The sequence below is a fragment of the Carlito syrichta genome, unplaced genomic scaffold (assembly GCF_000164805.1).
Source record: "Carlito syrichta isolate Samal-C Ts95f unplaced genomic scaffold, Tarsius_syrichta-2.0.1 Scaffold301643, whole genome shotgun sequence".
In the NCBI taxonomy this organism is placed as follows: Eukaryota; Metazoa; Chordata; class Mammalia; order Primates; family Tarsiidae; genus Carlito; species Carlito syrichta.
The window spans coordinates 197,176-221,060 of NW_007245739.1; the positions used below are offsets into that span (position 1 = coordinate 197,176).

Below are 23,885 nucleotides of genomic sequence, written 5' to 3' on the forward strand. Positions count from 1 at the left end.
GGGCCTCTGTGGGGAGGGTGGGGCCGCCGGGAGGAGGGCCAGTCGGTCGAGGAGAGGGTGTGGCCCCCTAGAAGAGAGGGCGGGGCCCCCGGAAGGGGGGCGGGGAGCAGCCTGCGTCTCCTTGCGGGGTCTGCCGCTCCCCGCCACACTCTGAACTGGGCTGGGACGCCGAAACCGCGGGAGCCGAGCCCAGCCAGGAATGCACACCTCCTGAAAACCAAGCTGCGGCCTCCAGGGCCCGGGAGTCCAGGCCGAGTGAGTACTGATTTCCGCGCAGGCTCCAGGGCTGCGTGTGCTTCCGAGTCGAGCAGCTGGTGTCGCCCCTGTTCTGCGTGTCCCGGGCCTGGACCTGGCAGCGGACTCCCCTGGCTTTGGGACGTGCGCTGCGACTATTATCTTAACCCTGGAGACTTTTCTCTCCAAATGGGTTCTAAGTTTAATTGCGTTTCTGGCCGGCTTCTCCCTGTCAGTGACTTTGTTAACTGGCGCTTCAGCTGGGAACGGATCTGGTGATCGGACACTTAGGGTTACAAAACAAGGGATTTGTGTGACCTGGCCCAAAAGAAGAAAAGCAGCAGCTATGTCAGTTTGGTTTGGCACTTTTATCTAGGGTTAGAGATGACCCTCCTCCGCCAACCCTGCCCCCACTCCGGGATGACCTCCGTTTTAGAGAGTGAGCTCACTCTCTCACTCTGACCTTTCTGTGTACCTGATACATGCTGGGTGTGGTGTGGCCAGTGTTGTAACATGTTTCGGTTGTTTCCTTGAACACAACCTGAAATGGTTGTAGAACAACTGGGGATTAATTTGTCTCTATCTTCCAAGAATACAAGGTGCTTTCACAGATACATAACAATCTCTTCTGTAGAGTTAGGAACCCAGCATTCTCCAGTTATTGATAGGCAAGGGGTAAGTTCCTTATTCCCATCCTACAGCTTGAGAAAATGAGGTAGAGACTTCAGACAGCTTTCCTAAAGGGGCGGGACCTTGGGGCCTCTGACTAGTCTTCTAGGAACCCACCTATGCATGAGAGTGGCTGGGGTGCTTAATCAGCAGCTCTGGAAAGTTCCTCCTGTTTGAAGTGTTTTCTAGAGGACAAAAACCTCTGCATTGCAGGGAAGCTCAGCAAGAAGTGGCATCTACTGTTCAAAGGAGGAAAGTGTATTTTCTAATAATAAACGTAGAGATCTTCTTCCTGATGTTTTGCTGCTAGGCATGAATACAACTCCCGCACACTAATTTTGCAGTATCTGAAAGGAATATTGAGTTGCTGAGAATGTAGTGGGAAGGGTATGCTGCGTGATTCTAGGAGGCAGTAGAGGATTAAAATGAAGTAGTTGAAATTTAGCAAAATCATGCTGCACAAGGAAAGGCCCCTTCTGTAGACTGATGGAGAAGACATGAGCGCCCTATGGCAGAGAAGCAGAAGAGGGAACCCATGTGTCTACAGCAAGGACTCGGTGTTTATTGTAAACAAGTGTGCTTTGCAGACTGCAACAGTGTTTATACTTTCCAGCATAAATGTTGGCTGCGGTTCAGTTCACATGCTTTGAGAGAAGATTCCCAGTGCATAAGAGAAGTTGATTATATAGATTTAGTGGTGAGTTTCGGTTCCTTGGTTATTCTCTGGTGGAACTTGCTTGAGCCGAGTGTCTCTCTTGAAATAAAAATGTAAAAGATGTCACATAAAGTAACAATTTGTAAAAATAAAACCAAAAAGAAAAGAAACCTTTTCTTTTCATTTGAACTAACATCTTAAAATTGGCCAAGTGTTTCTTCCTATTTATTATTTACAGTTAAAGCTATTGATTGTTGTTAAAACTGTAACGGATCACCTTTTTATTGGATTTAAAAGATTAGTTTTATCTCATCTCTACTTCTTAGGTTTACTTTTACTGTTTACTTTTCCTCAAAATATGAACTATTGTATTAGTCAGTCCTGTTTAAATAAAAAATCCATAACACAAGTTCTCCTTTGTATCTTCTTTTTCATTATAACTTCCAACTTCTTCATTTTGGAGATCCTGTGAATCGGGAATATATGTTTTAGCATTGGCATTGTGCTTCATTGTACCTCATAAAAGGAATACATTTTGCCCCTTAGTTTTTCTGATAAACTGAATTAATAATCTGCATGCTGGAAAAGTGTAATGGGTCTACACAAACATCGCATTTTTTCTCTGTGAATGGTTCTTGACTCAGAAGTGTCATCTACCTAGTGTTTCTCACAGGAATACTCTTGGCATTGGTTAAAAGTTCTGAATTGGACAGAGCTGTTTGCTCCCACTGAATGCCAGAGCAGGACGAAGGGCACGCTCACACATTTCAATAACCTTCAGTTGGGTACAGCCTCTCCTGGTGAAGAACAATTGCGCTGCACTATTTTGTAGAAAAGCCATACAAGTAATTACCTGGTCACATTACTTTCCATTTGTAAGGCCACTTTATAACTTCTCCTAAGATTTGATAGATTCTGAGCAAGTCTATTTATTTGAACATTGGAGATTTGGGTAGAAACTGTGTTGTAATCCTGTCATTAGTGAGGTGACACTCTTTGGCCCATGTCCTGTAGAACTCTATTATCTACCTTAACCAATAATAATAAGTCATTAGAAAGTGACTGTTATAGGTTCTAGTAAGCGAGTAGGTTGGCATTCTCTGTATTAGAATGGAGCACTAATAGCTATAGCTACACTTACTGAAAAATACTGTGTTCTAGGTATGTACTGAGTACTGATAAAAATACAGTGTGAGGTAGATGCTCTTATTGTGCCCATTTTACGGATAAGGAACTAAGAGCCACCACACTATATTGTTTCCCCGGGACATATTTATTGCACTTTACAGAACAGTTTTCAAAAAATGAGCTTTGGTGCATGAAGTCTCACTGGGCTATAGTTACTTCCGTTCTCAGAATACAATCCTTTCACGCAACTGTGAACCCCTAGAAGATAGACTTGTACCCCCATAGCATCTACCATGGTGCCTTCCACATAGTAATTGCTCAGTTAATATTGATTGGATTCTTTTAAAGATTAGTTTTATCTTAATATGAATAGAGTCCTAAGATGCTGTTGCAATAATACAGAGATTCTTCCTGGCTAGGGAGAAATGGTAAAATAATATTCATTTTTATTCTCTAGGATTTACAGTAGCATTTTTGACACTTTATCTGTTTGTGCTTTGGCTAAAAATTAGAGTAGGTAATAAGAAATATGAATAAGGAACACTTTTTTCCTTTCCCTTTTTTTTTTCCTTGAGCTTCTATAGTGAGCTGGCATGATGTTACACTTACAAAAGTATGGCTCGGCCGGGCTCGGTGGCTCAGCCTGTAATCCCGCGCCTTTGGGAGGCTGAGGTGAGTGAATTGCCTGAGCCCGCGGGTTCGAGACCCGCCTGGGCAGTGAGACCTCATCTCTACAATAAATCAAAAAATCAGCTGGGTGTGGTGGCGCATGCCTGTAATTCCGGCTACTCGGAAGGCTGAGGCGGAAGGATCGCTGGAGCCCAGCAGGCCGAGGCTGCGGTGGCCGGGAGCGGCCACTGCACTCCAGTCTGGACGACAGAGTGAGACTCCAACTCAAAAAAAAAAAAAAAAAAAAAAAAAAAAAAAAGTATGGCTCATGTAACAAATATAAAAAGAAAATGTGAAAAGTGTTAAATAGCACTGTTATCAGGTGCTATAAAATAGCGTAGAAGTTTAAGAGAAGGGAGATGAGGTTAAGGTTGGGGCCTGTTTATCTGGGAATAAACTTTAGAAATATGAGTCCTTAAAGAAGATCTGCTACCAGGATCAAATCTCAAATAGAAAATACCAACAGATACAGACTCTAAGGACCGAGATGTTATTCTAGTGAGGCACAGCCAGTTGGAGACAGGACTGCTCGGAAGGCTGGTACTCATCTGACTTCCCAAGCATTGGCCTATCTCATTCTTTATATTCCTGATCACCTCCTCCCATGCTTTTCCCCTGAGACACTCCAGTTTCCCCTGCACACTTTTCCATGTGCTATTCTGTGGGACTGAGAGTTCTGACTAATTCTACGACCTTTTGCACTTGTACCACCCAGGGTGGAGTGTAGTGGCATGATCATGGCTCACTACAGCCTCAACCTCCTGGACTCAGGTGATCCTTTTACCTCAGCCTCCTGAGTAGCTGGGACTACAGACCATGCCACTACACCCTGCCCACTTTCTGATTTTTCATAGACAAGGTCTCACTATTTTGCTCAAGCTGGTCTTGAACTCCTGAGCTCAAGCAATCTTCCCACCTTGGCCTCCAAAATGCTGGTATTACAGGTGTGAGCCATTGCACCCGGCTGAATTCTAGGACCTTCTGTTGAGATGTTTTTGACAACCTTACTTATAGACAGAGTAGATAGCCATCAGGTATCAGCCATGCCTGAGATTTCCTTTTCGTCCTGGGGCCCTACTCAGTTTAACTGGAGTTCACACAACTTCCTGGATGTGTGCTGTCAGTCCTCCAAGCAAGCTTTGAGGGTTGCAGGTTCTTGCTGCTCATATTCCTCTTTCTTCACCACCCAACTCAAGTGCAAAAGAAGATAGACTAGTCCATCAACAGTCAGAATAACCTGCCCCTGAATTCCACACATCTCTTATCTCTAAGGACTCATTTTTCTCAGTCTCATTTCTGATGTCATTTTTGGCAGCTGCCACCTGGTAGATTCATTCCTTTGGCTAGATAAGCGGGAACAGGCATATCACATGGTGAGAGCAGAAGCAAGAGAGCGAGAAGGAGGTGCCAGGTTCTTTTAAACAACCAAATCATGTGTGAACTGATTAAGAGCTCACTTATTACTGAGAGAATGGCACCGATCAATTCATGAGGACTCCACTCTCATGACTCAGGCATCTCCCACTAGGCCCTGCCTTCCACGCTGGAGATCCTATTTCGACAGGAGATTTGGAGGGGACAGCCATTCAAACTATATCAACTACTAAGGAGTGATGCATGTAAGCAAGGTCTTCTTATTAGAAAGGAGAAGGTTCTGTGTTCTCAAACAGGGCAGGCCAGTAGGGTGATTCCAGACTAACCCATGGGCCTGGAGCTTGCCCAGTCCTTGTCTGCGGGGGATGTGCTGCAAATTGTTAGAATTCTCTGTGTTTCATGATGTGTGGTCTGGAGAGTATCTGCATCAAATTCACCTGGATACTTGGTAAAAATGCAGCTTGTCCCAGCCCCACCTGAGACCTACCCAGTCAGAATCACTGAGGTATCATTAATGAACTGTCTGGCTACATCCTGACACCTGTTAAAGATTGATAACCTCTGCTCTAAGAAATAGGTTGAGCAGAAGTGTAAGAAATGGGTTGAGCCGGGCTTGGTGGCTCAGCCTGTAATCCCGCGCCTTTGGGAGGCTGAGGTGAGTGAATTGCCTGAGCCCGCGGGTTCGGGACCCACCTGGGCAGCGAGACCTCATCTCTACAATAAATCAAAAAATCAGCCAGGCGTGGTAGCGGACGCCTGTAGTTCCGGCTACTTGGAAGGCTGAGGTGGAAGGATCACTGGAACCCGGCAGGTTGAGGCTGTGGTGGCCGGGAGCTGCCACTGCACTCCAGTCTGGGTGACAGAATGAGACTCCAACTCAAAAAAAAAAAAAAAAAGGAAATGGGTTGAACTATAAAAAGCCCATCTGTAATTAGTCTCCTGGCCTTAGCAGTGCAGGGAAATCTTGATGAGAATTTTAACCAGCTACAGAGGCTCCCATGAACTGAACCAATTGATGTTCACAGCTCATTTTTGGAGCCCAGACAATGTTCTAGACAACTCCCATTTCACTCAAAGTTGCCACAAGAGATTAAGACAAGCTGGGTATACGAGCATACTTTCTGGGCTCTGTAATAGACTGAGGTCCCTGTACAGGTGACTTAAGAATCAAAGACCTAGACCAGACCTCAGAACCTCCAGAGTTACCCAGAGCAGAGTTGGAGAAAGTGTGAGAAAATGCTGTTGGTATAGGGAAACCAGGGGCTCAGTCTTCTGGGCATAATTGTTCCTTTAGTAGCTATACTGAGGTGATAGCTAGGGAAAGCAGCAAAGAATAGAATTGCTTGTATGTTTTTCAGTTACGTATGCTTCTTCTAAATCCTTATTGTGAAAATGGGAAATTATGTTTATATCTAACAAGCAAATAAATTCTTTTGTATAACTCCATTACTATGGCAAATAATCATCAGAGTCCCTGCACGTAAATATTTTCATGCTAACAATGTGCTTAAAACAGTTCCTCACATGCTTTTAGACATGTACCTTTTCATAATATTTTATTCAAAAAGATATATCAGGTTCAGAGGGCTGGAGTCCACACAGGGAGCTAAAACTGGTGACCAGAACTTGTATCTTCCAAGATCCTTAACTTCTCTGTCATATTTCCCATCTCCTTATTTTTCTGTGCTGTATTCTAAGTAGTGACCTCAGATCTATTTTCCAGTCACTTAAATCTCTATTCAACTACATGTAATTTTAACTTTTGGCTATTTTTGATTTGTGATTTTTATTATTTTCTTTGTGTCTTTTCATTTATCTTGACTTCTCGAAGTGAAATTTCTCCTATATTTGTAACTGATGACTCTCTGGTAGAATATTTAACTTCCTGTTTAAGTTTGTACAATGTGGTTTGAAATTCATCTTCAAAGATGGTTTTCTATGAGAGTCCCCTTTTCTCCTATATTGTAAATCCACCTTTACTAAGTAGTTTGGAGTATGTCTCTGACTGGGATCATTTCAGATTCCATCAGAGTTCATTAATACCTTGACTTGGAGCCTCTACCCAACATGGATAGAGTAAATTTGGACCTTGAGTGCCCAGTGGCAAGGGTTTGGAATTTCTTTTTCTCATGCGTGTCTGTTTTTACAGTCATAGCTCCAGTCGGAGAAAACCTCCTTGTCATTGCCCTGGACAGGTGGGCACTTTTCAAGGCTTATACTGGTAGATGGTTAGTTCTCAGTAGCTTCTGGCTTTATGCCTGTGACTTAGCATGGGGCCTGCAGCCAGGATTCCTTTCCCATGGGAGTATTCAGTTCCCAGCTGTTATATCTGTTTCTGATATACCCGGGAGTCGTTTAGCCTCAGCCCTCCCTGCTCACAGAGAACCTTTTGGTCACTTGGTGATTTCCCTTCTTTCAAGCTTAGCTATGTATTTTTTTTATAAGTTTTATCCAATATTTTTATGAATGGAACAAAAAGAGGCTCTTCTGTCAATATGGACTTATTTTGTGGATTTGCACAATGTGTTTAAAATGTTTGAAAGCCTTTAGGTGAGGAATATATGTTCTAGTTTATTATAAAACCCACCACCCCCATGTTCATTTGGCCTGATGATATATATGCTCATTCACATCCCATAACACATATTTTCATTTGAGTGTTAGACCCCTAATCTGCAGAGATGGAGATATATTACTTTCTGAAAATTTAGTTAGTCACCTGAAAATTGCATCCTGTTTTAAAAAAAATACCCTTGCAGCTGAGCTATGTACTGGGTATATGTAGCATTAGAAGTTTCCCTAATGTTCCAGAATATCTGCCTATAAAATGGCAGCAATATTGGCATTGGTGATGCCCATAGCATACTATGATTTCTTTATAGTATGCTTTAGAAAGAATTTTCGGTATGGGTTACAGGCAAAGTCACAAGTATCATGTGTTCCTGGGCTTTAGGGCTGTAATACGAAAGAGGACAGAAATTCTTGAGGTAAGGCAGGGCCATCAGTTATGTCTTTGCTCCAGTCTTCTTAGGAAACATCTAGGCTCTTCAGTAACCGGGCTGGCAATGTTAGCAACAAAAATCTTCCTTTTAAAACTAGCTGGAGGGTAATTTTGAAAAGTCATTTTGCAAATATATCCTAATATCTTATGTGCACTGACTTCTTTCTTCTAACCAATGCAGTGTGAAGAGACAGAATTTTTCACCAGAACAAAGTGCTTAATTAATAGCCAAAGATGATGGAAAACAATTGTCACTTCACTGAGCCACTAGAAAGCCATCCTGTCTTAAATTACCTAAAACAGTGATTCTCCATGTCAGGGAGTTACAGAGTCCACCTGAGGGGCTTACAGCTTTTTAGGCTACAGTCCTCCCTTCCTCTTCTTGGTGTCTTTTCTCCTTTGTAAGTTTCTAGGCGTCCATTACCCTCCTCCTCTCTCCCCCAACTCTGTCCCCTGCCTAGGAATGATTTTGTTCCTGGACCATTTCTACTCACTGTGACAAGAACAACTGAACTAAGATTTTAATGTTTGACCAGTTACCATGTCCAATGTCTTGACATTGTATTCATTGCCAGTCATAATTATGTACATTTTTAGCCTAAAAAAATCACATCATTATGAATTTGTGCATATTCTGTGTATAGTTTCAATGATTATAATTTGTGATTATTTTGCCACTAGCAGTGTTATAAAACTAAATATCTTCCATGTGATAACTTGCTCTAACTTTGAGTTTTAAGTCAACCACTTAATTAGTCATTAGTTGCTTGGAATTTTAGTCCTAAAGGGTTAACATCACTAAGGAACAATCTATCTCTTTGCTGAATAGCCAGAGTTCAAAAAAAGGTTAACCTCTTTTGGCTGTTGAGTTTAAGCCATCCCTTGGTTTCAATAATCTTTTAATTTTTGCAGTATTGTTGCTGAGTTATTCTCACAGTGTTCTTGTGTCAGACCAAACCTAGCTTAGCAAATTAGAATTGTTTCCTTCTCCAGCCCTTCTGACAATCATGTTCTTATACTTCTTCACAGGTTTCCAAAGATTAAATATGACGAAGCCTGAACTCTGTATGTGTAATTAAAATCATGGTGAAATACTCCAATTGATTTCCAGTTGACCTAGTGGTAAACCCTATCTTTTCTAGTAGTAAACCCTATCTTTGCTGTGCATATGTTAACTTCTTCACATCCTACTGCAGGCTATCCCCTGATTTTTTATCTGAGGAAAAAGAGGGATGTTACACAATGAAATGCATGATTATATGAAATAGGCACAAAACAGTTAAGAAATTTGCTCAAAGTCATACAACTGTAACAGAGCTGGGAGTGAAACTCAAGTGCCCTGTGGCTGTGCCATTCTCCTAACCATGTCACAACACTGCCTCTTAATTATTTGCAAAGATCGGTACAACTGTGTCTCTTTAATATTTGCAAAGGTTAAACTTGCCATCAGTATATATACATTTGTGAATTTGTTTTTCTTAGATGGTTTCCAAAATGATGTGTTATTTCCCTCCCCATTTTCATTTTGGTTATTTGAAGATCAACATTTTGGTTATTTGATGAGAGAACCTTGTTATAATTGCCACTGTGTAGGCTTTCTTATTAAGACTATGATAAGTGAAAAGTGGGCTGCAAAGAATGGTTACATGCCATGCCCGTTTCTCAGCCCTCGTGTGATTGGCTCCATCTCAAGATTTCTCCTAAGTTTCTCCTCACTTTTTGTTTGAGACATTGAGTCTGTCATTTTCTGTGGAGATATTGAGGCCGGAAATTGATTTTATAGCTCAAGCACCATAAAAGTTCTCATGTTTTTCTTGCCCTCTGTTAGGTCTACACTTAAAGAATGAATGCACTGTGGAAGTCAAGTTGAAAGGCTTCTGGAATCATTGTTTAGCAGAGCTCAGAATTTTTCATTCTGGGCCAAGCATGGTGGCTCACACCTGTAAACCCAGCACTTTGGCAGACCAAGGCAGGGGAATTGCTTGAGCCTAGGATTGAAAACCAATCTGGGCAGCATAGTAAGACCCTGTCTCAACCAAAAAAAAAGGCAATTTTCGTTCTTATACAATAATCATATCATCAATGACCGTACATGCTTTAGATGAGGTCTTAATCTGTTAGGGTTTGTATATATCTGTACTCTTGCTACCAAGATTATTCTTTCTAATTTGGCTGGAACAAGGACCTAAACCAACCCATGCATTTGAAACCAAAGAAAATGCCATAACGTAAAATAATGTGGGTTTTTTCCTTTGAGAAAGATAAGCAAGATGAGTGTGTAACTTCTCAAAGCAGTGGTCACCACCGAACTGCGCTATCATACTGAGGCCGAGGAAATAAACTTTTGAGGCTATTGGCATTCATAAAATAATAAAAATCACTGCTGTTTATTGACTGACCATGTGCCAGGCCCAGAGCCAAGCACTTTATAAACACACCCTCATTTAATCTTCACTGCTGTCTTATGAAGTATATATCATGTTTATACCCATCTAATGAAGAGGAAAAAAAAAAAAAAACAACTACGTGTGGAAGGATTAAACAGCTTGTCTAAAGTTGCAAAGCTAGAATGAGGTTTCTGGTCTATGGGACTCCGAAGGTTCAGAGCTCCAAGTCACAGTTTGTCAGTTCGTTGCTCTTTAGTGCCTGTTAACTGAAATCGCTGGACTCACAGGCCTATGTTAATCCTAGCCTGACAAACCTTCTCTAGGGGAGGGACAAGAGAAGAAAGTAGACTGCCTTTATGGGTCTGACTTCTCTGTTTTGCTTAATCTTGGGCAGCCAACGTTCAGACATAGTTGGAATTATTTCACGCATCAAGAGAATCAACTAGGATCCGTAGAGGCATGAACACAGCTTCAGAAGAAAATGCTGCTTTTCCATTTTTGGATGATTCATTTAGGCTGTGTGGCTTGCTTTTTTCCTTGCTTACAAAATTATTATTATCCCAGAAAAAAAGCACGAGAAAACTGGAGTTTGAAAGTAATGCAGATGCAGCAGTTCCCCTGCAGAACTGGAAGCTGGACTTCATGCCTTAGGTGGATTTTTTCTAAGCACTTGGGGTGGTCCACATCTGCTACAACCCTTTTAGCTTGGTTTCTGATCACCAGTCAGCTGAGGCTATTGTTGCAGTTGCCAGGCAACGTTTGGATGTTTATTTTGAAGTCTGCCCACGTGTTGCATCTGAGGCCAGAGCTTCTTCCTGTACTCTTCACTACCCAGAGCAAGTGGGGCTCAGGCACTTTATTTTTAACTTAACTGTATTTTCCATGTAATATATTTTGTGAATGCCCCGCGTACTATTCAGCCAACTTGGAATCATATTCAGTTTCCCCCTAGATAATGTTCAAATCACCTCATTTTGTAGTGTCCTACTTAATCTAACCCGTTGCATTCTGTACTGAGTACCTTTGGTACTTTCCTACCTTTCTAAGTCCTGCTCACCTGAAAGGCCGATCCTGATCCAGCCTCTACCAGAATATTTTATAAAAGCAAAATATCTTATTTTAATTTTGAAATGAGAACAATCAACTTGTTATATCAAAAAGTTCGTTGGCATTATTGTCATATTTATGTTCAAGCTTAAGCTCAGTCCCTTCTTAACTGTGTAATCGTAGATAAGTTTTTTAGCAAATATTATTTGTTGTCTCACCGATATAATGTAGATAATAGTGTTTACCTCCCAGGATTTTGTAAAGATGTATTGAAATCAGATACATAAAGCATCTGCCACAGTTTCTGGCACACGGAAGGTTCTAGAAGTCCCCATCTCTTAGTAGATCACACCACAGCAAATACTCACTAAATAGTCCCTGCCTTATTGATGAAGCATTTTCTAACCATTTTCCAAACCTGTACTTCAGAAATATGGTCTTTCTCTTCTTATCACCTATAATATTGTTATGTACCTAAGATCTTATCATATTTATTTGTCATATACTATGTTCTGAGGTATAGTTTGACACCCTAACTGTATCTCCTAGTATAATGCCATTCTCCCTAAAAGAGATGGCTCAATTTCATTCATAGATGATCCTGTGTTCATCTCTCATCAGAATCACATTTTCTGTTATGACTAAACACTCTACCTTGTTAGATGACTGCATTGCAGGTCTTGTTAAAAGCACCATTATTACGTTTAATAATTAAAGGCATTGCAAGAATAATTAAAGGCTTGTGTAACAGCGTGGCAAACAGTAGACATCTGAGCACTCATTTCCTGATGTGAATAATCCCTGATTACAGAAGGAAAATGTAAACCTGTATTCAAGGGGCCCAGAAATGGTGTTTGTAGGGAACATCAGTGCTTTCCTTAGAAAAGCCCCTGGTCAGCAGCCTATTTTTTACAAGTACCTTAGAGGAAGCAGTTCAGGATTTTTGTGTATATGTATGTTTATTTTAAAGTTGAACAATTCTTCGTTAATGACAATAAAGATGTAAATGACTAGATGTTTAAATTATGTTATCCTAACCAGTTTTCTGACCTGTACTATGAAAAAAAATTCTGATGATCAAGTAATAAAACTCATACAATGTTGCTTTTGAACCATCAGACAATACTCTTGTATTCATACATTTATTCATACATTTATTTAACACATACTTGTTAACCAACTACTGTGTGTGAGCTCTGGGGTACAGGTGGATAGCAACTCAGATAGGCCCAATCCCTGACCTCATGGAGTTCACATTCTGCTGTCTTTTGGATTTTGTGAGGAAATAACTCTTTTTTTTTTTTTTTTTTGCATCCATGATTTTCTTTCATTATTTGAGATGTGTTATTAAATAAAAACCTGGTTATGTTTCTTACAACCAGGTTATGACTATTTGAAAACAAATATTATTTGTTTTTCTTTTGTACCTCTAGCAGAGCTAATTTTACAAGTTAAAAATTAGTTATTGATTTGCATCTTTTTTTTGAGTTGGGGTCTCACTCTGTCACCCAGGCTGAAGCTTAGTGACATTATCATGGCTCACCACTGCCTCAAATTCGTGGGCTCAAGAGATCCTCTCACTTCAACCTCTTGAGTAGCTGGGACAACAGGCATGTGCCACCACGCCGGGCTAATGTTTTGGTTTTTTTGTAGAGATGAAGTCTCACTATGTTGCCAAGGTTGGTCTCAAACTCTTGGGCTCAAACAATTCCTTTGCCTTAGCCTCCCAAAATGTTGGGAGTATAGGTGTGAGCTACCATGCCTGGCTGATTTGCCATACTTTTTAATTTAGAACATTTTTAATATTTGTTTTGTGTTTTGCCTAAATAGCCCTAACATTGGTATCTGATTTGACTCTCTCTGTAACCTTCTGGGGTACATGGTATTCCCATAATGAGAAACTCAATGCACAGCAGGTTTACTCGACCTCCTGTGGCGTCAAGTTTCCTTAGAAACCATGAAGATGGCAACTTAAGTCTTCTGATTTATTTATGTTTTAGATTCTAGAATTTTTATTATGTTCTAGATTCTAGCTTTCAAAAAACCTATATTTTATTCTTTGCTTAAATTAAACCATAATTGACAGTTAAAAATGGAAATAAAATTTAAACCAATATATTTGAAATAAAATTTGAGCACCTCTGTACTACTATGTACTCAGCACCATAGTAGGCACTGAGGGGAGTAGAAGTAACCTCTGCTTCTTGACAAATGTACAGCTTTATTGATAAGACGTGACACACACTAAGAAAAGAGCTCTGTAACCCTGCAACACAGAATATAGGATCAAGTGTTCAAGCGAGAAGTAGAAACATTTGTAAGAGCTGAGAAGATCATATGAGCTAAAGCAGATACAGGTGTTGTATCTTGAGCTACATCTTCAAGGGTAGGGCAGGTGGGACTTGGGTAGGGAAGAGGCTTCATGAGCAATGAGAATGGCAAGATGCAGGGCTCAGAGGTGGAAGGGGGTGTGATGATGATGGTGGTGATTGTAACTAGCATTTGCCCAGCACTTGTCACCAGCCAAGGACTGCTGTAATAACTGGTTCGTATTGTTTAAAAAAAAAAAAAGAAACCTTAGACAAATTAAGTTTAACAGAGTTTAATTGAGTAAAGAATGATTTGCGAATTGAGAAACCTCCAAACCAGAATGGATTTAGAGAGGCTCTAACTGAGTCACGTGGTGGAAGAAGATTTATGGAGAGAAAAAGGAAATTGATGTTATAGAACATGGAAGTGAAGTACAGAAACAGATTGGTTACAGCTGGGTGTGTTTGTCTTATTTGAATACAGTTTGGACAGTTGACCACTTTTGATTGTCCAAAATTTGGTGATTAGCACAATAGTAGGTTATAGTCTGTTTGTATATTTAGTTATAATTTACTATTTACAAAAAAGCCTCTAGGATGAATTTAAAATATGTAAGGAGGCAACTTTAGGCTACATTTAAACAACAGCAATAACTTATCCTTAAAGCAGTTTTTAAAAATAATTTAAAAGAGTAAGAATTGTTACTGTTTCCATCTTACATGTGTAGAAACTGAGGCACAGAGAGGTTGAGTAACTTGCTCAAAGTTGTACATTCATTAGATGTCAGCTAAAGTCCACTTACTGGTCTTGAGGCCAGAGTCCTGTCTTCCATTCTTAGCCAGTGCTTATGCTACCTGACGTGGTGCTCATGAGATGGTAAGGACACCATCCTGGCTGAAAGGGAGACTTAATGTGGGCCATGGCGAGAGGCCAAATAATGGAGTATCTGAAAATCAGGCAGAAGGCACTGGACTTTGTCCAGGAACAATGGGAAGCCACTGATATTTTATCAGTGTGGAAACTGGTACACATTTATTTTAGAAAGATTAGTCAGACAGCCATAGACAGAAGGGATTGAGGGATAAAGGTAGGGGTGAGGTGGAGCTGGAGAGAACAAGGCACAGAAACTACTAGAAGGGCCTTGATGTAATCCAGGTGTGAGCAATAGGTGATTAGAACCAGAGTGGGCTGGCAGTAGAAATAAGTTTTGATGGAGACAAGGACTAAGGTCAGTATTGCTCTTGAATCCAGGTGCTTCAGGGCAAAGTGAGTGCTTCAGCAACTCCAGAGCCAGGGGGTATCACCCCCATTTTACAAATGAGGGAATGGAAACTCTATGAGGTTAATTAATTTGGGTTAATAACCACTGAAGCAGGGATGTGAGCCTGCATTTGCCTGTCTTGACTCCTCTCTTTAAAAAATCATGTAGTCTGGCCAAAGCAGGATTGCTAGGGTTTGAAGAATTGTTCACATGATAAAAGATACTTAAAGTTGTGGCGAGAAATCGACGTTTAGAGGGAGCAATAATACAAGAGAAAAGGCAGAGGGCTTGTATGAGGTAAATGTCTGGACATTGACCCTTTCCCCATATATCAGGCTTCTTTCTGCCCCTCCGCCAGAGAGCAACCTCTAATCAAGCTGGTCCCTGAAGGGTATACTATTCCCAATGATGAGTCATGGGGTGCAGGTGACCAAGCAAAGCTGAAGGAAGGTTGTGGTCACGTGTAATCAATATAATTGTAAACACGGGATAGGAATTTGATTAATTGACTTGCTTGTCTATAAAACGGCCATTCTGCCCTGAGGCACTGCCATCAGTGCCTCATCGGTGAACCCTTTTCTATCGATTGGCTGCCATTGGTGCCTCCTGTAAGTTCTAATAAGCCGATGTTTGTCTCTGCTGGACCTTCAGGTAACTTCTTTGGAATATGTAAAGAACCTTATGCGCAAGCCTCTCAGCTTTGGGGTTACCTCGCTGCAACTTACAACTGAACATTAAAGAACAAAAAGAAGAGTGGAACAGGTGGATGAGGCTACCAGAGGAAAGTGGGTCAGAGGACAGGGGAGGGAACTTAGGGCTCCTAATGCCACAGCAGCGAATGAGGAGGGAAGGGCAGTGACACAAAAGGAAACTGGTAGTGGATGATCTAGTGGAAAAGGGGAGTTCAAACTTGTAGCTGCAGCCAGGTGTTCTTGGTAACCCTCAACAAACAAAGGCAGACTCAGGTGTGTGACTTGAGCTGTCAGTGGGAGGATATGGGGAGGCTGCCAGAGATGGGGTGGGGAGAAGGAATTCTGCCACATCTGATGACCTGCTCTGTCTCTGTTGTGCTTTCTGAACCAAGCCAGCTGGGGACTGGGCAGAGATGGAGATGAGCCTGAATGGCTAGAGGGGAGGTAGTGAAGATTCCATAAACCAGCTGGAAGTGCCTGGAAAGAGGCCGAAAGCCTGCTGTGAGCTAAGGAGGAAGTGAAGGGACTCCATGGTGTGAAGAGGAGGAAGGAGCTGAAGGAATGAGTGTTCTGTCAGCCAGATTTAGTGGCACCAGAATAGACAGCAAGCATTGTAGGAGCTCACCCCTTCTACAGGAGCCCTTGTTCTCCCATTTCAGCCTGCTTACGAGGCGTGAAAGGACTCTCTCCACTCCTATCCAACTTCAGAAGATGGTTAAGGTTGGTCCTGAGTCTTGCTTCTCCTCTCACACAGCCTCACTTAGACACCCTGCAGAGTTCAGGAAAAGCCCTGAATGGAGATCTGTGATGAGAAGAGTGGGGGGGGGTCAGCTGGTTGGTGCACCCAACAGACAGCTCTTTTTTTTTTTTTTTCTGAGTTGGAGTCTCACTCTGTTGCCCAGGCTAGAGTGCAGTGGCATGCTCCCGGCCACCGCAGCCTTGACCTGCTGGGCTCCGGCGATCCTTCCACCTCAGCCTTCCAAGTAGCCGGAACTATAGGCGCACACTACCATACCCAGCTAATTTCTTTTTTATTTATTGTAGAGATGAGGTCTCACCAAGTTCCCCGGGCAGGTCTTGAACCCGTGGGCTCAGAAAATCCCCTCGTCTTGGCCTCCCAGAGTGCTGGGATTACAAGCTGAGCCACTGAGCCCAGCCAGACAGCTCTTTTCAGGGGGCCCCATCCAGTGGAGGATATGGTTCTGCAGTTACCCCTGTACCTGGTGCTAGGGGGATGTGAGGTGGGATAGGAGAGGTGATGCCCACCAAGACTGACGGCGGTGGTGCAGTAGTTATGATGCCAGACTGGTAACCAGTGAGACACACTTTAGAGGAAGCAGGCAAGGATTTGGATATTTGGAGAGAAGCACAACTACCAGTGACACTTTTATGAAAAATATAAAGGGAGAGATGAATATGATATGCCTTAAATCAGGGATGGGCTGGCTGCCTGGAGTGGAGGTTCTGTATTGGGAGGTGAGGTGAGATTGGGGACTGGGGGACTTTAAAAGCAAGAGAAAGGATCTCTGCATCGTCTGTGGGATACAGTGGGCAACAGGAGTCATTTCTGGCTCTCCTTAAGGGGGGATTATGTGCATGAGCAGGGCAGGAAGGAAGATGAATTAGGCAAGAATGGGTAGGAAGAGCTAAAAGGCTGGGGTCTGCGAGATCTTTGCAAAACGTATGAAAGAAGAAAGCCATGTCCATTTTCTAAGTCTTAAAGGCATATCATCATTTTCTCATGTCTGTTTACTGTGGCAGACTTCCAAAATCCTTACTGTAGCAAGTAGACAAATTTAAAGAGCATTTGTTGAAGAATATCAGGAAATATGTTCTGTTGGTTAAGTACAGGATTAAATATTCATTTTTTTTTCTTGGCTGCAGCCAGTCTTTCTTATTAGTGCTGGTTTATATTATTTTATTTTTTGAGTTGGGGGTCTCTGTCACCCTGTCTGGCATGCAGTGGCAGGATCATGGCTCACAGCAGCCTCAACCTCCTGGGTTCAGGTGATCTTTCCACCTCAGCCTCCCAAGAATCCGAGACTGCAGGCATGCACTACCACACCTGGCTAAACTTTTTAAATTTTTTGTAGAGATGAGGTCTTGCTATGTTGCGCAGGCTGGTCTCAAACTCCTGGCCTCAAATAATCTTCTTACCTCACTCAGCCTCCCAAAGTGCTGGGATTACAGGTGTGAGCCACTGCATCCAGCCAGTATTGGTTTATTTGACAATTATTTGACAATACATCAAGATAATTTGAGGTGGGCCTGAAACTGACTTAGAATGCAAACCTTTATTCTGTCCCATAGGTCTGTCTTCATATCTCCACTAGAGCACTTAAGATGGAACATAAAGCAGCTTGATGTCTGTTTATCTCCCTAGACTCTGAATTCCCCAAGGCCATGATTGTGTCTTATTGACTATATCCTTAACACCTGCCTCATGGCTTTTTAAATAACAATTGGTGAAGGGGTGGGTAGAGAATGATTTACATGAAGGCATTTTTTCTCTGCTTCTTACTACTCTGATTTATGCCTCAATTCAAGCTTATAATCACTAATACTCTGTATATTGAGTGATTTGCATGGGTCATTTGGGAGGGAATGTATTGTGATAGCTGTACTTCAGTCTGGTTACAATGCTAATCCTTTTAGTGATGCCTTTTATCCTTCCATTGCCATATAACCTGTCACGTCCTCAGCATCACTTGTCTCAGCTACCCCCTGCACTGGCACTGGCTCCCTAGTCTATGTTCTCATGGGACCTTATGACTTTCCTTTGTAGCACGTAATTATTGGAGTGATTATTTTGCTAATGTGCTCTCCAACTATGCTAAAACTTTCAGGAGGGCAGAGATATGCCTTTTGGTTTCACCACTGTGTCCCCAGCACCAAACACAGTACCTGTACACCTGACACCAACTATGTTCTGAATAACTATTCATGGAACCAATGAACTCTGGTGTCTGGTAGACCTTAGACATGAGATTCTGTTCTCCTCATCAGTTTATCTGTATATTAAAGGTGATTACTAAGGCTCAGGTGATCCTTCTGTCTCACCCTCCTGAGTAGCTGGGACTACAGGTGCGTGTCCATAAATTTGATGAGGGGAACATCTGCCCTGATACATCTTCCAGTTTTTCTTTTATCACAAAAAGAATGTGAGAAGCCACTGTATGCCCTGCTATACAGTGACCAGGGGCTTGTGTGTGTGTGTGTGTGTGTGTGTGTTTGGCTGGATTGAGTACCCAATTGATACCTAAGGATTCTCAGGAATAGTTAAGTTTATATGATTGTTTGAATAATCAGCATACTATGGCTGTGGACTTTTATCTGTAAATTATGATAATCCAACTGTAAGTTCTACATTGACTGAGGTCTGTGGCAAGATGATTTTGTTCACAGCCATGGGTTATGGTGGGTTTCATGCAGTTACCTTGAGTGGTGGTGTGTTGGGGTAGAGGAAGGAAAGCGAGGTGCAGGAATGGGCTCCTACTGCCCTGTAACTCAGCCTCGGAAGTGACTTGGGCCAGGCATTAGAGACAGTAAAGTCCATGTTAGGCTTCTTGGGTATTGTTGGCAGCACAGCAGCTGTTTACCGACAGCTGATTGCTTAAGAAGTCAACTCTTGCCAGATGGAATCCCTGGGCTCTTTTAAGCCTAATGGACTCAAATGTTAAGGAGGTTTAAATGAGTCTAGGGTAGAATTTGCAAAGATGATTGTCATCTATTTAATATTAACCATTGTAATGTAAGTCCTATTTAATATTAACCATTGTAATGTAAGTGCTCAAGACCATGCAAGTATTCACATGCATGTCCCACCACTTAGGTGATTAGACTTCAGGGACTGATTCTACCCACTCCCCAGGCATCCCCAGGACGGATGTTTTGTGAATACTTCAGTGACTATTCATCATCTCTTGCCTTCCAAAGAGGAAAACTTGATGCAGCAGAATTCCTTAGCATCCTCATTTCCACCCTCTCTTCCTTCCATGACACTGAAAGAACAATTCACATCTTACCCAAGTCTATTTTCTGGAGTTATGTCCTCATTCCTTCTGTCTTCTGTAATGCGTTAGGAATAATGCACTAGAAATTTCATGGGAATCTACAACATGCCAGACATTTTACACACATTATCTCAAATACTTACAGCCCTGCAAAACAACTGTTATTGGCCTATTTTGGATACCCGGAAAACTAAAGCTGAAAGTCACAGCTAGTAATTGGCAGAGTTGGGATCTGAACAAAATTCTGTCATTTCAAAGTCAGTGTTCTTTCTGAAAATAAACAGTAATAATAGTATTTACTGAGCAATTATGTGCCCGGCAGTAATTCTTATAATCAACTTAGGGTAGTTGGTTGTCTACTGAAGAAAAGTTAAGGATGGGAAACTGGAAATCATAGAACTTAAGAATGTTACCCATGATTGTTGAATAAAAAGCAGACCCCAAATTTGAATGGTTTGATCTGGTTGCAAAGGCTTTTACCACATACTGAATTTTTGTGTTCTAAATTGGGTAAACCAAGGTAGAAAGTCAATGGCAGTAAGGATAAGAGGAGCTGAAGGACCATGTAGATTCTAGATGAAATAGAATCAGACTTTCTATTCCTTGACTTTCTAGATGTCAGCCGCCTCTGGTGCAACCGGCAAGTCTTCCAGTATGAATCCCACAGAAACCAAGGTAGGAAGAACCTTCAAGGGTCAACTTGGGGTAATGCTAATTTAAGTTGATTGTATTGTAATGCAAAACAAATGTAGACTAATTGTTGACAGATGAGTTAAGTGTTTTAGGAAGCTTAAGTTATGGAAGAAAATGCCCCCCCATCTATGGGGGGGAGTCTTTGAAAACTCAACTTTCCTTCTCATATTTACCTCAAATATCATCTATATAGTTTTAGAGTTTCTAGAAATGTATTTTTGGTACTACATTTACTTACATTTTTAAGTTAAAGATAGTCTACATTTCTTTATGTCTAAGTGAGTATAAATTCTTAACTACTCTTGCTAAAAAGGTTTTATTCTACCCACATACAAATAAATATAAAAATAAGAAATATTATACCAAAGGAACATAGAAACAAGTGAAACAGACACAGGTTATTTCAGATGCTTTCTAAAGTTTTTTTTCTGAAATTTGAGTCAAGTGGGGTACCATTTTATTGACAAACTTTTTTGTTGAGTTCTGGAATTTATACTTACAATTATTTCTTGGAATTTAGAAGAAAAATAAGAGTGTCCTCTAGTGGGATTGTCACGTAGAATAAGACTAGTTCTGAAGAGTTGGCTGAAGCTGTCTTAAACCCTCTCTGTATGTCTCAGAATCCTTTGTGGGGGCAGGCTATTTCAGGGTGAGGATTGCAGGGGGAGAATTTTCAAAATGCTCTCAACTAATTCTTATGATTCAATATTCTATAATGCCTTTAAGGGCTACTTCAGCTTCATTATTATTAATTTGCCCTTGTTTAAAATCACCAACATACTTTTGCTTTCTGTCTTCCTTATTACTTTGCTGGCCCCATGTTTCCTATCCCAGATGATATGCATTATAATTTAATACTAGTGGATCTAAGGACTTATCTTGAACTGTCTTCAGAGAACTTTGCAAACGTCTGGAAATGTACTATCTCTAAGTTCATATAAATGTTATTTAGCATTCACTTTAATTTTTAAATTTATTTTATCTAAAATTCTATTTTTATTAGTATTTTACATCAGTTTCTTGTCAAAATATACATTGTATGATTCATAATCTATTAGCTGTCACTAATTATATCAAGCTTAATCTTAAATTAAAAGTCTTAATCTTAAAGTAATATTAAAGACTATAGTAGAAACATCTACAAAAAAAATTCTCCTTGAACTTAGATTTCATGAAAACCAAAGAAAAAAGATAGAAGAGCAGGAATTATAGGATTTCCTTTGTATTCTTTTAGTTCTTTCTTTTTTTCAGACACAGAGTATTGCTTTGTCACCCAGGCTGGAGTGCAGTGATCTCAGCTCACTGCAGCCTCAAACTTCTGGACTCAATCCTCGCACCTCACCTTCAGAGTAGCTGGGACTACAGGCACGCACCACTAGTCTCAGATAATTTGTTTAGTTTTTGTCAAGACAGGGTCTTGCTATGTTGCCCAGGCTGGACTCAAACTCCTGGCGTCAAGCAATCCTCCTGCCTTGGCCTCCCAGAATGCTGGAAATACAGGCATGAACCACCATGCTTGGCCTTTTGGTTCTATTTTAACCTGTTGCCGAATTCTAATCCCCCTGTGTCTCAGCTTGAGGACCAATACTTATTTCGAGAATGCCCTGTTTTCTAGAGCAAATGTCAGTAAACCCTTCAGCTTTCTCCAAGCATTAGTCATAAGAATTGCTGGCAGTCTTATGAAACTGAGGGAAGGGAGGAAATTAGGAGAGATAGGAGAGGGAGAGCAAATAAGATACACAGGATGTCCCCAGTAACTGACTAGGGACCACTTTTGCCCTCAAGTCCCTTTCCTTGGTGAATTTCAGTCTCACTATTCTCATTAATCATCTTCATGTGCCTCCGATGTTTGGCTCATAATGTTTATACCAGTCTTGTCTTGGAGATGTTGTGAGCTTGGTGAGTATTTGTTTCCAAATATTTTGAGCTTTTAGAGAAGAGATTCTAATTCAAGAAATACATATACTGAACTCTAGTCATATTCTGCACCTATAACATAAAAATTAGTCCAGTTCTGAGAGGAGAAGATATGACTAGATCTGTGTTCTGTATCTCTTACCCCTGGAACATCAGAATTGGTAGTCACAATGCTGGGTGTAAGAGGGAAGGTCAAATCATTTCTGATCGGGCTGCAATTCCCAGAGATTGTGTCTCATGGACACTGGAACTAGACAGCCTGGCTTGGAATCCTAGCTCCACATTGGCTGTAATATTGTACAGTTCCTCTTTGCTTTGGTTTTCTTATCTGTACAGATTAGAGGAAGTTGATAATAGTGCCTATCTCATAAGACCATGTAAGGAAACAAATGTATTTGGACAGTGCCTGTCTCATAGCAAGTGCTCAGCTGGAGCTTGCTGTGCCCAATACTGGAGAACCAGTGCAGTGGCTGAGAACACACAATCCTAGGTCCACCATAAGTTTCTTTGGGAAGTCACTTAACTGCTTTAACCTCAATTTCTCATCTGTGAAATGAGTAAAATAATATCTGTCTCATAGGGTTATTATGAGTACTAACATGTATATAGCTATATAATTGTATTTATATAGAATATGAAGACTACATATTGACACATGTAGAGCTCAGAATAGTCCTTGGTACCTAAGAGGTGATTGGTATGCATTGGTCATTATGGTCATTATGATGTTTAACACTGCCACTATAGAAATAAATTTAGCAATTACTGATTATAATGTGCATTGAATTATAAGCTGCTGTATCTGTGAGCATACATTCTTAATTATAGTGTGGAGTTCTCACATGCAGAATCTTGATTGCCAATTACAAATTGGAAGCCATTAATAGATTCAAACCACTACAATGCCAACTGGCTTATTTTTCTTGTCAATTATTTAATAAATTATATTTGCATAAACTCAAGAAGGTTAGTACTATAAACAGAAACTCATTAGCAAGGATGTGGTGTGAAAGGACCCAAAATTTAAAATTTATTTAACGACATTTCTTCAATCATGAACTTTATTTCCTTCCCCAAACAGTGTGTCGGCATAACGAGGGACCATTATGTAAGGGAAGTGTGTGCATCTTCATAGCTGAAGTCCAAGGCATTTTCAATGAAGAGGATATTTGACCTCAACCTCTTCAGACAATAAAAAATAGAAGTCTGTGCTGAAACAGTAAAGCAGACAAAAGGAAAATAAATGGCAGGAAGCATTAGACCTAATTTTTAATCTTTCTTTAAAAGTTCATAAAATATTTAACCAAGTTTATTTCTGATTTTATATCTTGCCTATATAGAGAATACATGCATGTACTTAAGGAATTAACTTTTTTTTTTTTAACACAAGTAAACTTTAGTTGGGTAAACTATAAAATGTCACATTAAAGTTTCTAAATTACAACCAGTTCTTCAGAACCATTTCTAGAATTTTAAATTAGATCTCTAAATATAGGGCTCTGATATGCCCAATAAAAATCCATGCACCATATATTTAGAAAATTTTTTTAAAGAATGTGTTTTCAGAATTTCACAATTTTCAATAACACCTGTGATTATTATTTGATCATAGCCAAACATTGGAAAGACAGGTGGGAAAATATTACTTATGTAGCATTTACACAGGGAAGGAAGAGAAAAAGAAGGAATGAAAAATTCATTTTATTAATGGAAATCCTACTGAACAAAATATAAATTCAAACAAATATTTACTTAGGACCTTAGGCAGGGGTCCTCAAACTTTTAAAACAGGGGGCCAGTTCACTGTCCCTCAGACCGTTGGAGGGGCGGACTAT

At 40.8% G+C, this 23,885-nt stretch overlaps 1 protein-coding gene across 2 annotated transcripts in view; it reads left to right on the plus strand.

The window, feature by feature from the left end:
* The window catches only part of CAST (calpastatin), a 112,429-nt gene that overhangs the window by 39,839 nt on the left and 48,705 nt on the right, over window positions 1-23,885 (plus strand). Inside the window, exons 1-2 of one of the 2 annotated variants that reach the window (XM_008055041.2) lie at window positions 159-255; window positions 20,056-20,115. In XM_008055041.2, the coding sequence (XP_008053232.1) occupies window positions 20,056-20,115 (60 nt within the window). In that variant the 5' untranslated portion in view covers window positions 159-255. Of the gene's footprint in view, window positions 1-158; window positions 256-20,055; window positions 20,116-23,885 lie in introns of those variants that run through there. The other variant, XM_021710911.1, reaches the window with a different exon arrangement.